Source organism: Homarus americanus, unplaced genomic scaffold (genome assembly GCF_018991925.1).
Source record: "Homarus americanus isolate GMGI-L3 unplaced genomic scaffold, GMGI_Hamer_2.0 scaffold51859, whole genome shotgun sequence".
Classification (NCBI taxonomy): domain Eukaryota; kingdom Metazoa; phylum Arthropoda; class Malacostraca; order Decapoda; family Nephropidae; genus Homarus; species Homarus americanus.
This window is the reverse complement of record NW_024711292.1, coordinates 1,275,997-1,290,912: the sequence shown is the minus strand read 5'-3', so window position 1 is coordinate 1,290,912 and position 14,916 is coordinate 1,275,997. Positions and strand designations below refer to the sequence as shown.

At 38.5% G+C, this 14,916-nt stretch overlaps 1 protein-coding gene across 8 annotated transcripts in view; it reads left to right on the top strand.

Moving 5' to 3' along the window:
- Positions 1-4,673: 4,673 nt before the first annotated feature.
- The window catches only part of LOC121869854 (probable histone-lysine N-methyltransferase CG1716), a 96,780-nt gene continuing 86,537 nt past the window's right edge, over positions 4,674-14,916 (top strand). For 4 of the 8 annotated variants that reach the window (XM_042371926.1, XM_042371996.1, XM_042371866.1 and 1 more), the window contains exons 1-3: positions 4,683-4,768; positions 8,140-8,223; positions 10,088-14,177. In XM_042371926.1, coding sequence (XP_042227860.1) covers positions 10,153-14,177 — 4,025 coding nt within the window. In that variant the 5' untranslated portion in view covers positions 4,683-4,768; positions 8,140-8,223; positions 10,088-10,152. Of the gene's footprint in view, positions 4,769-5,033; positions 5,249-8,139; positions 8,224-10,087; positions 14,178-14,916 lie in introns of all 8 variants that reach the window. The other 4 variants (XM_042371614.1, XM_042371709.1, XM_042371789.1 and 1 more) reach the window with 4 other exon arrangements.

Here is a 14,916-nt window from a genome sequence, read left to right as displayed (position 1 = left end):
TTATTACTTTTCAATCTTTACAATTTGAAATGCTGGATGAAATACATTGATATTCCCAGTGCATCATTATATGTTGGTATTCCTGATCCCCATATCACAACAGTACTCAACTATACACAAGATATGTATGGTATTTATGAAATATTGGCAGGTATACAACTTAACTTACTGCTATTTTGAAATTATGACAGGTCTCTGTACGAAAATGTTGCCAGATAATTTGTTCCACATAGTGGATACTGTCATGGTGTACGAATATCAATACCTGTCGTCGACTATACCAACCGTCCCGAAACTAGTGGACTAACACTGCTCATAAAACCACGAACCACATGCACCCCATGGGTAACGATACTTTTTTGGAGGACTGCACCTAGTATAACCTAACTGAGACTTTGTTAGGGAAGAAATATACCAATTACATCCTGATCAAGGATCTGAGAAATGTTCCAGGCAAAACATGTAGAAAATCCCATTAAAGGTGAAAACTATGCTAAACTATGCATTTCAACCATGTAGCAAAATTCTTTATCTACCACACAAACTCAGGAACCAACACAGCAATAGCACTAATATATGAATCAATTGCAAATGCTGCAAGCAACAGAGACCAATGCAATATAATTCTAAGAGATGTGTCAAAAGCATTTGATAAAGTCTGGCATGAAGGACTGAAGTTGAAAATAATCAAATTGGACATGCCTACCAATATCACAACACTACTATGCAATTTCTTAGACAACAGAAAGGCTAAATTAATCATCGACAACCATCTAGGACAAACTTTTCACCTTCATAGTGGAGTTCCCCAAGGCAGTAATATATCGCCGACATTATACACTGTATACACGGCAGACATGCCGCAACCACGGCAATCAGAAAATATAGCATACGCAGATGATGTCACACAGATAGTCAGGTACCCCGGAAAATCCAAACAAATGATGGCCATTAGAACAAGCAGAGAAATAGAGATAATAAATAACTATGAACGAAAATGGAAGATAAAAACCAATGTCCAAAAACCCAAAATAATTCACATCGCAAAAACAAACCCCTACCCTATTATTGTCAACAACCAACAAATACCATATGCTGCCAACGGAAAAATATTAGGACTCAAGATATCCAGAAACGGAATAATCCCCCACATCAACGAAAGAATAGCTATGGCAAAATCACAACTTACAAAGCTCTGAAGATTCCACCAATTAAACACCAACACGCAATTGCACCTATACAAAGCACTGATCAGACCACACTTAGAATACCCTCCGATACCTCTGAACACAATCGCAAGAACAAATCAACTTAAATTTCAAGCAGTTCAAAATATAGCCCTCAGAAGAGCGGCAAAACACCAACCACCATACACACAAACAGCACAAGACATACACACAGAACACGGCATAGACCCACTCAACACACCCAAGCAAATGCAATATGGGAAAAAATCCAGCAAGAACAGGATACCATACTAAACCAACTAATTGAGGAAAACAACAACACATCGCACAGATGGTGGCCTAGAAGCAGGAAAAATGATATCGAAGAACCAGAGCCTCTATATACACAATAAAAAAGAACCAAAAGATGGGCACAACTCTCCAGTCACACAAGGATCTGGAGGGAGCCCACAAATAAACAAAGACCTAAATAGTTCACAAACACCCACAATAAAAAAAAACTAAAAAAGGAAAAAGATGGGGATCATCCCTCCAGTGCCACAAGGACCTAGAGGGACCCCCCTCCCCCCACCCCAATCATAATATGCCCCGAGGAAACATTAAATAGAACAACTTAGCTTAGCTTGGCTGAGACCGGCCTTCCCTAACCGCATGAGCCACTAAGGCAGCACTGTTGACGGAAGACAAAAAAATCCATCTCCGCAAGGTGGATAGCCCACCTGCTGTTAATTAAGGGCACTACGTACTCAGTCAAGTGCCCTTACCTGAGTCAAGTGCCCTTACCTGGAGCTGGCGGACGTTCGCCCCACAAGGGGTCACAGCTTAAGGTTGAAGAAGCCGCAAGCCCAGAAAACTGTGAGGGGTAACTTTTACTGAGTGAGAGTTGTGAACTCTTGGAACAATCTGCCGGAGAGTGTTGTGACGGCGCCGAGTGTGAGCTCTTTCAAGACCAGACTTGACAGGCATTGGAGCAGGTTCAGGTAATTCAGGAGCCAGTGCATGCCCAGTACTTGCCAACAGTGAGTAACAGAAACGTGACCGATCGCCCAAGCAGCTAAAGTGCCAATTAGTGGTGAAGAGGGATAACAGTTAAAAGTAAAAGTAGAAATGATACTCAGACAACCAAATCTGTAACTTAATGTCCTCTGTATGTATAAGTTGCGACTCCCGTTTTCATCCATCAGTGAAAACTCCATATGAATATAATTTTAATATAATGGAGACGTATAATTACTGTGTACTTGGTGTCATAATTTAACTTTCAAGCACACAGATGGCAACAATCCTGATTTGACAAATGATATTACGATTGGAGCCAGTGAATATACAGTGTGGGGTATGAGATGTTTGGGTTCACACTCAGGATGGGATGGAGAAAGGAAACTCACAATGTGCTCTCTGTATACATGTTGTATTGGATGTACAGTGCAGCTTGGTGCTGGGAAGTGGCAGCGTGGTTACAAGCGTGATGTAGAGAGAGCTGGTTGGTGAGGGTGCTCAGAGGAGGACAGCTTGTGGGTCGCCATGGTCGCCGGTGGGAGCGAGGACCGCCAGGCAGGCGTGGAGGAGGTGGTGGTGTAGCTTGCTGCGGCTGTAGCTAGAAGAAGAGAGAGCTGGTTGGTGAGGGTGCTCAGAGGAGGACCAGCTTGTGGGTCGCCATTCTCGCCGGCGGGAGCGAGGGCCGCCAGGCAGGAGGAGGAGGTGTTGCTTGCTGGTTGGTGTAGGTAGAATGAGACAGGTCACCACGAGGTCAGGTCTTAAATAGCGGAGGTAGGCGTGGCTTAGTAGTTGACCTCCGTCATGTAAGGCGGCGCTGGTTGACCTAGACCACGAGGCATACACTGAGGAATTCGCGGGGTCGGCTACTCAGCGAAAAACAGCGTTTGTAGGGGAGAAATCCACTACAACAGCATCGGTATACCTGGTTTGACATAATTTGGTTCACTGCAGAAATACAAGATATATCCTAATATTTTATTTCCCCTCATATTCATTATAAAGTTAAAAAAAAGCGGGAAAATGTTTTTTTTTTTCGGTCCTAAGTTGCCGGTGAGTAATTTTAATTTTAGAGTTTTACTGATCATAACAGACATATTTATTATTTGAGTAATGGATGCATTTTCATATTGATTTGACAGGAAGAGATGTACTAATTTTCCTTATACATAATGCTTCTAAAGTTGATTTGCCACGGTAGTGAAGGCATTTGGCGCTTAGCAACAGGGTATAAAAAAAGAAAAATTAACTGTGCTTATATGCCTTCTGTAGTAGATACTGTATACAGTATTGTATATTCTAGGTGGTAAAAAAATATACCTGTTAGACGGAGGACACAATAATTTACGAATACACTGTACAGGAATCAAACTATTTCTAATAGTCAATGCTAACATCCATGAAGGTTAAATCTATGAACATTCAGTTTAACTGATAAATACGGAACGATTGAATAACAATGGAAATATTGAAATTAAACTTGAGGATAATTTGATCAAGCCCTTAAAAAATTATGAAATTTAAGTAGGAAGAATGACTTTATTTTTTTTACCCGATTTCCCTGAAATATTTACACGGTATTGCGGCTAATACCATGATGGTCCTCTCCAAAATTTAGGTAATTTGAAACATTTCTCGATTAAAAAAAATAATAAATACAAATTTGGGGTATTTTGAAGTGGTTACTTCGGATTTTTTTTATTCAATTGCAAATTTGAATTTCAAAGTGAAAGTGCTAATGAAGAATTAAACACAGACTAGTTTCAGAAATTTTAAAATTGTTTCCATTTTTTTACTAATAACTTGAACATGAAGAAAACTATGTACTGTAAGTGTAAATATAAGGAAGATTATAAATTTAGTATTCATAATAAACAACAGTAAATACGTACAATTGCTATCGGTACTCTGTATCTTGTCTATTGAATGATAATCAAATGTATGTACCGTACTATAATTACCCTGAGAGAGAGAGAGAGCGAGAGAGAGAGAGAGCGTGTCCAACGAGCCTTGGTGTATCCACACACCTCGACGGTGACCAGCTGCAACAATTACAAAATCAATAACAGGAATGTTGTACTCACCTCCAGGTGTAAAGAGTCTTAATTTACCTTTTTGTTGATGTTTCAGTCTTCCTGGTATATACAGTTCACGCTGGTATGTAATCACATTAGCGAAAGTGAAATTATTAATTTATTAGTTGTTTTTCGTTTTCTGCAATTATTTTTCTTCTCCGTGTGGAGAGAGTTTTCAACTATTGTACTGTATACAAATTTCCTATTGATAAAGAAGAAATGCATGAAAATTATTTTCGAATATTTTTGTAAGGAGAGTTATGTCATAAATAGTATAACATTGTGTAAGCAAAAATTATAGAATTTAAATTCATGGATTTATAAATAACAAAATACATGGAGGGAGATATACGGACATTTAAATCAGGCGCCAGGCATGGACTGGTCACGTGACTCGCGGCCATATTGAATGTGTACAGATGAGCAAGGGGAGCCTGCGGAGTAGAGCCGCGCGCCGTACACCCGCCGATATACTTTCTTTCCTATGATATAAACACCGATAATTTGAAGGTGAGTACACTAATGTATTTGTGAATATATAAGGATGCTGTCTAATATGATGTAAACGTATTTAGGGGCAAGATAACATAGTAATACAAAAGAACGCAAGGGTTGCTAGTTAGGTGCCTGCGACCTGTCTACCTCAGCCATTGACAAGAATCGTTCGCGCGCTTGAGAGAATTTTCGCCGGATTTACGGCAATGAGACAGGTCGAAATACATTGATAAGGTATCTCTAGCAACATTACATCTAAAAGTTTCTGTCTTGGCGGCAGGCGAGTTAGAAATGTATGAGAGAGGACGGTAGCGGAGGCGGAGATCCATGGTGCAGGTCTCCTGGTTGGTCCACGGTTGTCCCACCATTTGCTAGACTTACGCCGCTGCTGCTGCCGCTACCACACGCGGCCCTCTGCCACACTCCTCCACATCTGATACTACCCTCACAATGGCCATACAGATCATTCAACCAGGAGACAAGGCATGTAATTTGGTGAGGACTGGATCAGTCTCTGAATGACTGGCCTTCACTTGCAGGGAAGATAGGACCCTATTTGTACTGCTTTGTTGCATCTTGCACACCTAGGACTATTGTATGTAGCTGTAGGGGTGAAACCAGGGAAATTAATCTTGTACCAGTATCCTGGAAACTTGCTTTAAGTATGTATTCACTTGATTAACTTAGCACTAAGGTAGCTGTTATTCATTACTGCATTGATTTGTATAATTACATGAAGGAATAGCATAAATTTTTACTGGAAAGATTTAAATGTGTTTTTAGTGCATTAGTTTACCAATACATGTATTAAGGCTTATGATTCCTTCTCCATTTGTGAATGACTTAAATGTTAAAAAAACATGTTTTCATATAACTTAGCACCTGATTGTGCTGTAGTTTAGGACTTGCTTGAACTTGTAAGGAGATAATCTTCAGATTTGTATTCTTAATTGCTAAACACTGTTTCTTGGTGCAGAAATTGGTGGGAGCTGTTACAAGTTCGAAATTTGAATTCACTTAGAATTATGGAGTTGTGTATATAGCTATATGTGCAGCACATAATGTTAAGAGCATTTATGAATAATAACTAGAATTAAACCATTTGTGAAAAATAACATGAACCAAACTAATGTAATGTAACTAAATAATAGCTAATCATTGATCATGCTAGATTATATCATCTCTTCTTTCATAAATAGTTTAGTGTATTGTATCTCATAGACTGGCATAACTGATTTTATTATGGGGTATTTTGTTTCTAACATAACCCAGTTACTTTAGTGTAAAGGAATGTTTAGTAATTTGTAAACAAAATTGTTGCAAATTTTCCTATTAAGTCCAAGCAATTGTCCTTAACTATTACCCTTGAATGTTTCATATCTCTGATTGTGATGATTGACAGATTTCTAATGATTAGGGAACTAAAGGGTAATTAGTAGCAGGCAAATATAATTATAAAACTGTAACTCTTATGAATATTGTTTTGAATACAATATATCTCTTCCACCAGCTACTTAGTACTCAGAGAGAAAGGTGGAGAATGATTCTGCCATTTTACTCCAAAAGTTTTAAAGGCATACAGTATAATGCAATCCTGGAGGCAGAACAAAGAAAACCCTGGTGTGAACTTATTGAAAGTACTGTAAATATAAAATGTCTAAAGGAATGCCAATTCTTCATCTATGTACGATTAGTTGTGGCAGGGCTTTTGACTGCCTGGAATGAGCCATTGTAATCTAACTAAAGGTAAACCAATGCTGTAGTTTAGATTTGGTTAGACTTGTTATGGAGAAGCTGAAATTCATTTACTGTATTCATGTTACAAATGTGATATCCATTTGGTATTGAAAATCTATGTATACTGTACTAAAGTATGTGTAGGGAGGAAAGATGGCTATGGATTTTTCCTAAATTTATTCTTTCTTAAGTTTACATTGGTAGAATTGTATTGTACAGGGTGTCTCCGAGGTCTTCACCATAAGAAAATAAATTTTTGTTTTGTTTTCCGGTTTAGAGAATCATAGCAAATCAGTGAAGATTGAGCAACAAGGACCAATTGATTGGGTACTGCTGTCACTAGACCCCACCCTTCTCAATTTCTTCTCATGGGGTCATCTGAAATCTGACATTTACTAAGAGCATTGAAGAACCATTTACTGTAGTTGACCCCAGTTGAAGAAATTGAGCGATGTGAATCCAGCAGACCTCTTTGGCCATTTAAGTTATCCTCAACTGAAGTAAAAAGAATATTGATTTTCTTATGGAGTGTGGCATGAGGTATCCTGTACTTAAATCATCTTAATAATAATCATAGATATATATATATATATATATATATATATATATATATATATATATATATATATATTCTAAACAAATTGCTGAGCCCCATTTGAAGTTCAGACACAGGTGGGGGACAAGAATAATTTTTTTTAACAAACTTAGAATAACACAATGTGCACATTAATCCTTTCCTGACAGTTGTTGCACTTTAGAATTTTATTTTGCCTACCAGTAGATGATATTCTAGTGTGATGGTTGAATGGATACAGCGCTCGTCTCGTTTCAGGGGTCAGTGGTTTGATTCCCAGGTGCTCCCAGTTCACCCAGTTGTAAATGGGTACCCAAGTTTACAACTTAAGAAAGTGAATGTGGTCGAGTGCAGTACTGGCCATGCTGCCTCCTTGTGTACCGAAGGCTTAGTACACCTTGTGCTGTATCTGCACTGTCCCTAATGTGCAGTCATTCTTATGGGAACCACTCACGTTTTCAGGGGATTTTATGCAGCGTAGGGGAACCCAGGAGCCAAAGGGTTAAAACCTATCTCAACCCTTTCCCACCGATTGTCACACTTTAGTTTTATTCTACCTACTTCCTGTAAGAGTAAGGCATTAAAACTTTTATGGAAGATCACAGATCAACCTAATTATTTTGTTATATTTTATTAGGATAGATTGGTTTTTGTTAGTCTCCAGGCTGCCATATGTCAACAACTTACTCGACACTGTTCTTCATATTAATGTTCAGTGGGATTCTGAATTTCACATTTGCATTTTCTAATTCTCCCATCTGTTTCTGCAGTACAGTACACTGTACATGTATTTACGTGTTTAAAATTTATATAAGCAAAAATATAGGAAAACGGATAAGAAATGCTAGGGTGGTTCTAGTACTATATGTTGAAGTATTACTGATGCATTTACCCTCATAACTGTGAATTTTTCTTTGGTGTAATGCAGGATGTTGATTAGTCCCTAGGCTCCTGGACTATGATAGTCATACACCCCTTCCCCACGTGGGTATACTGTATTCGGGAAAATGAAAAAAAAATTCTAATCTTATAAACTGGTCATGCATTATATAAAAAGTACATGTACTTACCACAGGTTGGCATCACAGGAACTAGGAAGTCGAGAATGCGCATGAAGAGGCGTGTGTGTGACACAGTGGGGTGAAGTTGGCAGTACGAGGTAATCAACACTGATTTGTAGGCAGTGAGGTACAGGACATATGTTTTAACATGTTATTACTATTTACTGTACGTACAATTATTATTACTGCCTCCAGTAATTGATCACGAATTTGATGATGGTCAAGAGTCCCCTACTACATTTGAGCTTGGGGGGGTGGGGGGTAAAAATGTGGTGAGACACGTCAAGTCCAAGGGCAAGATCCCTTCATCACAAAAGCGGAGAAGGTAGGCTGGGAGGCTCGCATGTCTGAGGAAGTGAAAGATAAATGCCTACTTGGGAACAATGTAGTCAGTCCCACGTGTCAATTCAAACGCTGCGAAATTACAAAATGTTATATGACGTGAACTGAAGTCATGTACTTCTGGTGGTTACTGGGAAACTGGGTGTTTCTAGAAGTGAGCATTGCTGTTGTGAGCAGTCTTTGGGCAGCTATGAACATTGCTGTTGTGAACAGCTGGGCAGCTGTTAGCATTGCTGTTGTGAACTGTGTCTGGGCAGCTGTCAGCAGCACTGTTGCCATAGATATTGTATAACTAATAATAGTAATGATATCCTGAAAGAGGACAAACATATTAATAATAGTAGGTAGGATTTCCTATTACAGTTCTGTACAGTACTGTAGTTTGGCGATGCGCATGAACCAACAAAACAACCCGGCCTACCTAACCAAGGATGCACTGCCAGTCTATGAAGCACCCAGATAGCCCAAAATTTCCTTATTTATTCAGAAGTGTATATGGAAAACAAAATGCAGTACAGAAGTAATATTCTGTCTGAGCTGAAGTGTTGAAAGATGAAATGGAAAGGGGACTTGGCTGCTGTATCATCTGCTGCTATTAACATGTTTTAGTAAGATGTACCGATTTAGTTAGCCTTTAAGTGAATACTTCAGATAGCTTGAACAGATATGTTGCTAATCATACTGTTTCAATATATCTAACATATTTTGCGGTTTCTTGGTGTTGTGACTGCTAGCTGCAAAAAATTCTCAACCTCATATTTCACTGCTGGTTTGGTTATTTCTGTAATTTAATCTTCACAAAACTCAATTTAAGTCCGTACTTAAATTGATGTTGCATTTATAGTATTTCCTCTGTAAATACTTGAGTGCTTTTACTGTCTTACATTCATCCATGGAGTGGTTGCAAGTTTAAACAATGTCGGTCATGCTCTAACATGCACTGCCAATCTACCAAACATTACAATGAAGTTTTCCTTGCTCATTCTGAAGATGTACTGTACAGTATATGGAAAACAAAATGCACGAATTATTATTCTATCTTCGTATTCTTTATTCGTGTATTCATATTATTTCTAGAATATGGATCACTGTAGTTTGAGAATTTATGGTACAGGGTACAGTACTTCATTTCATGGGTAGTGCAGAGGTTGTTATTTAACTCTGCTTATAGGAAGATGCTGTAGATCTGGGAATGCGAAATGCAGTGTCTGTTGTGCAAATGGTGAGTTTCAGGATTTTTGTCTAGAAATTTTTAGGATAATTTTAATCATGAGTGTGTATGGGATTGGCAGCTGAGTGGACATAGCACTTCCCTCCCGACCCAACAATCACCGGTTTGAGTCTTGTGGCCTGCTACTGATTGGGGCATTCCCGGGTAACCCAGGTGCAGATTGGGTGCCTATCTTTACAGTTGGAGAAGTAAAAGGCAGTATAATGGAGAAGAAAAAACAATTATGTAGGAATAAGCTTTTCCTCTTGTCATAGGAATCATGCCATGGGATCAGAAAATTGGCTTAAAACAGTCTTGACATGGAAATGCAGTACAGTACAGTATATATAATTCTTATTAGATGTGTATTTTTAGATACTTATTCATGTTTCTCTTCTTTTGTATTATAGGGAGTGGCTGGAGAACAAACACAGTATATCTGTGTCAGTTGAATGGCAGACACTTGGTGAGCACGATGAATGGGGAGTCGGGAGACTGCAACACCCCTGTACGACGATCGTCACGGGCAAGAAAACCAAACTCCCGGTTTGCTGATGATGAGTTGGATGGCCGTTTTAAAAAAATTGTCACTGGCTTAGCCTCTCCAGAGACTCCCACGCCCACTCTTTTAGCATCTCCCCCTGGCCGTCCTCGAAAGGCTGGGAGGAGAAAGGACAGTCGTAGTGAAGAGAGTGGTGAGGCAAAAAGTGATGAAGTAGATAGTGATGAGAGAACTGAAAGGAATAAACCAGAGGTCCCAGCAGGTCAATCACAAACTGATAAAAAGGATGCTCATTCCATTAAAATTTTGGAACTGACAGTTGACGAAAAAGAACTATCCAGAAAATCTGAGGCTGCTGTGTCCACTGTAGTTTTTGTTGCAGAATCTGAAGCTCTAGTAAATGGCCTTGAGAGTGAGAATGAAAAAGTTGTTGACCGTAACGCACAATCCGAGTGTGAAAAAACTGGCGAAATGGGAAGAAGAACAAGAAGCAGTGCAAAGAAGGATGAGGTGGGGGGAAGTCCTCCCAAAGACATCAAAAAACGAGGACGAAAAAAAGGCAAAGGCAAAAAGAGTGAAGGGGAAGGGGCGATGGGTGATAGTGGAATCCTAAGTGAAGATGGGAATTCTGTCACTCTTTCAGAAGAAAAAATCTGTATGAATGTTGAGGGAGGTGATGCAGATGGGACTGATGGAGCAAACAATGGAGGTGATAAAAGTAAACTGGTAAATGTCAACCCCAAGACAAATCCAGTGGAATCTGTCCAGAAAGAAGTGGAAGTTACCAATGACCCTTCCAGAGTTAGTGTTGAAAGTGACAGTAAAGACAGTGAAAATGTAGAGGAGGACTTAGACAGTGAATTTCCTGTAGAAAAACAAACCAGTGAAGCATTCAAAGGTGACAAAAAAGGCAGGCAAAATTACACCGAAGAAAAAAATATTAATGAAAGTGATATAGATGACGAAATTAATAGTGAAACAAGCATTTATGACAAAGAAGGTAGTGATCTAGCTACAAGTGATGGAGAAAAATTTTTAAGTGATGAAACTGTCAGTGAGAATAATAAAGAAAATTCTAGTTTGTATACAGTGGGTGGAAATAATGAAGAAAGTGATGATATAAAAGCAATGGATGGAAATAGTGAAAAAAGTGATAATTTACAAGCAATGGGTGGAAATAATGAAGATAGTGATAATTTACAAGCAATGGGTGGAAATAATGAAGATAGTGATAATTTGCAATCAATGGGTGGAAATAATGAAGATAGTGATAATTTGCAATCAATGGGTGGAAATAATGAAGATAGTGATAATTTGAAAGCAATTGGTGGAAATGCAGAATGTGATAATTTGCAAGCAATGGGTGGAAATGATGAAGAAAGTGATAATTTGCAAGCAATGGGTGAAAATGATGAAGGAAATGATAATTTGCAATCAATGGGTGGAAATGATGAAGAAAATGATAATTTGCAATCAATGGGTGGAAATGATGAAGAAAATGATAATTTGCAATCAATGGGTGGAAATGATGAAGAAAATGATAATTTGCAATCATTGGGTGAATATGATGAAGAAAGTAATAGTTTTCTCTCAGAGGGTAGAAATAATGAAGGAAGTGTTACCGGCACTCTTCGTGTAGATGTTGGAAACGAAGAAGAAAGTGGCACTTTGCATGCAGAGGTAGATTATGATGAGATAAAAGATGAAACAACCCTGAAGGATCAGAAACTTGTTATAAGAGCAAAGAGTGAGACTGTGGATGAACTCGACAAGGAAGTAGAAAATGAGGAAATGGAGAGTCTTACAAATGGTGATATTTATTCAGAAGACATTAGTTTACATATCTCCCCTGATACTAGCTCAAGCATTGATTCTGTCTCTGTAGATTATTGTGAAGTTAGAGTCCCGGAACAAGATGCTTTGATGGATGTATGTCATAATAAAGAGATGGGTTCCAGAGAAGAGAGTGTACCCCAGTCAAATAAACCTCAGATTGACTCTGTAGAGGAAGAAAGTAAAGATTTTGATGTCTTCAAGTCAGAATTGGATAAAACAAATAGTAATGCAAAAAGTTTAAAGTCACCCAAAGGTAGGAAAAGGCCTGTCAAGGAAGATAGTAGTACCGAGTCCACAGATAGTGATAGTCCCACTCCGTCCAGACGCAGGGGACGCAGCTCAGCATGCGTGTTGAGTAAGGGCCTGGGGGAGGGAACAAAGGATGTTGGTGAAACTCTCTCTAAAGTGGAGGTCTCAAAATCAGTGAAAGTAGTCAAGAAAGTAATTGATTTGAAAATGGAATCGACAATACTAGGTCAAACTGACATTGCAGAAGATACAAATGTGTTATGTGAAGATTCTAGTTCTAGTAAGACAGGTGTAGTTCCTCATGAAGATACTCAGAGCTGGAATGAGGAGGCTCAGAGCAGATTAGGGCAAGTTATTGAAGTTGAGTCAAGTTCTAAAACAAAAGGAAAGAGGGACAGAGTTGATGAAGAAAAGCAAAATGATGACAAAGGGGATCTGCTGAACTCTCCAAAAATGAAGAAAAGGAGAGAAGATTACTCGAAAAATGAACTTGACAGTGTGGACCCTGATTCTGATGATGGTCAGAAGAGAAAACGGCCAATTGAACCCAAAGATGATGACTTAAGAAAAAGAAGAAAAACAGAAGAAAAGAAAGCAACTGAGATAGAAGTGCCAAATGTGGATGTGCCAAAAATGGAAGAAGGTAACAGTGTTGTAGGGGTGTCTCGAGGTTCACAGCCTGTTGACTGTTTTTCAATTTCTGCATTAGATATACCCCTCCCGACAGGGGCATATCCTGGAAGGAATGAAAAAAGTTGTGCCATCCGCAGACCTCACGATAACTCTACTGCACCAAATGAAGAAACTCCGGTGTCAGCTTCTAAAGATAATAATGAAAAAAAATTATTTTGGAGAAGTACCGAGTCAAGGTTAACTTTGAAAAGTCAAAAAGATACACACACGGCTTATGAGGATGTGCAGCTTCCTCATGAAACAGCTTTGAAAGAAGAGCTAAGTTTTTTGAAGGAGGCTAAGGATTCCATTAATATTTTTAAATATAAAGGAGACAGCAGTGGAGTTACTGATTTGAAGTTTTCTAATGTTTTTATGCCGCCTACAGTAGGTGCATCATCTATTCCATTAATAGGTGGGGAAACTGAGTTCGACAGTCCATCTACTGACATACCAGCTCTGACTATGTTAAGGCCAGAATCTACAACTTCTTCAAAATTTAGCCAGTTTGAGAAACAAATGAGAAGTCCTCAGACTGATTTTGGCATGAATAGAAATAAGGACATAATTAAAGAGTGTCCTGAAAGTTCACTGGACAATTTAGGCTCAGGTCTTCACAGTAGTGATTCTAAATCTACTCAACATTTGGATTCAGAAGTGTCTAGTTTGGGTAAGACTGATGAAATCCAGGCTGGTGATGGTGCTAACTCAGCCAAAGATGAGCTGGTTCAAGATGTGAAACTATTTCATAATGAAGATTTAGCAGCTGAAGTTCAAAACAATAAAGAGAATCTTCAACCAAAACATGAAGAGAATAGCAGTGGAAGCAGGGTTGAAGAGGTTCTTCTTACAGGGAGTGAACCAAAAATGGAGGAGGTTAGTACTGGAAGCGAAGTTGAAGAAGTTCCTATTTGTGATGATGAACAAGATATTAAAGGCACTAGAATTGGTAGTGGGGTTGAAGAACTACACCTAACTGCTGAGGAGTTGTTGGAAATTGAAAAGAAAAGGCAAATTGAGTTAGAAGAAAAGGCAATGAGGAATAAGTGTATTGTAGAGGAGAGGATGAAATCTTTCCAACATCTGGTGGAGAACCAGTACATTGGGGAGCGAAAGAAGAGCAAGCGTAGCAAAGAGGTGCGACGTATGGTGTGTGACTGCTCTCTCACAAAGGAGGAGATCGAACGTGGTGAAGTTGGCTGTGGGGAGGACTGCCTCAACAGGTTGCTGATGATTGAATGGTAAGGAGAACTTTGTTTTGTACTTTTAATTTTGTTCTTCTCATGTCACATAACCATGAAAACTCAAACCACTTGATGTTTAACAGAATTGTCACTTATTTTTATGCCGACATCTTCAGAGGGTTCCAGGATGTAGCTACAGTTGATTTTACAAGTCGGATTCTTGGTGGGTTAGTTGGGGAATAATAAGAAACCAGTTAATTATGATATGTTTATCTGAAAGGTGGGTTTTATAATTGAAGAGAGATACATTTAAATATCAGTGAGAATTAGCTTCAACTCTTCAGGACAATAGGGAATGTTTCATCTCTGACAACTGTTATTTTCTCACTATCCCATAATGACGGTGACTAATTGCTTTTAGCTTCCTTTTTTTTTTCTTCCTCCTCAGACATTTTATCCAGTGCATGTCAGAGTTTGGTACAGGTTGACAACCCTTTATCCGAAAACCGAAAAGCTCTAAAAACCGAAAGTTTTTTGTGGGTAATTTTTTACAGGGATTATTAGCCCACCCAGGCATAGATCACTGACCCACATCGGGGCCTGGGGGGGGGGTGAAAATGTAATAGTAATAATAATTATAATAATAATAATTATTCGTAGTAAATAAAATTTTTAATAAAAATACACCAAAATGTAATAATAATGATTACAATAATAATAATAAAATATAATAATAAAATTAATAATAATAATAACAATAATACTGTAATAATAAAATAATAATACAGTAAAGAAA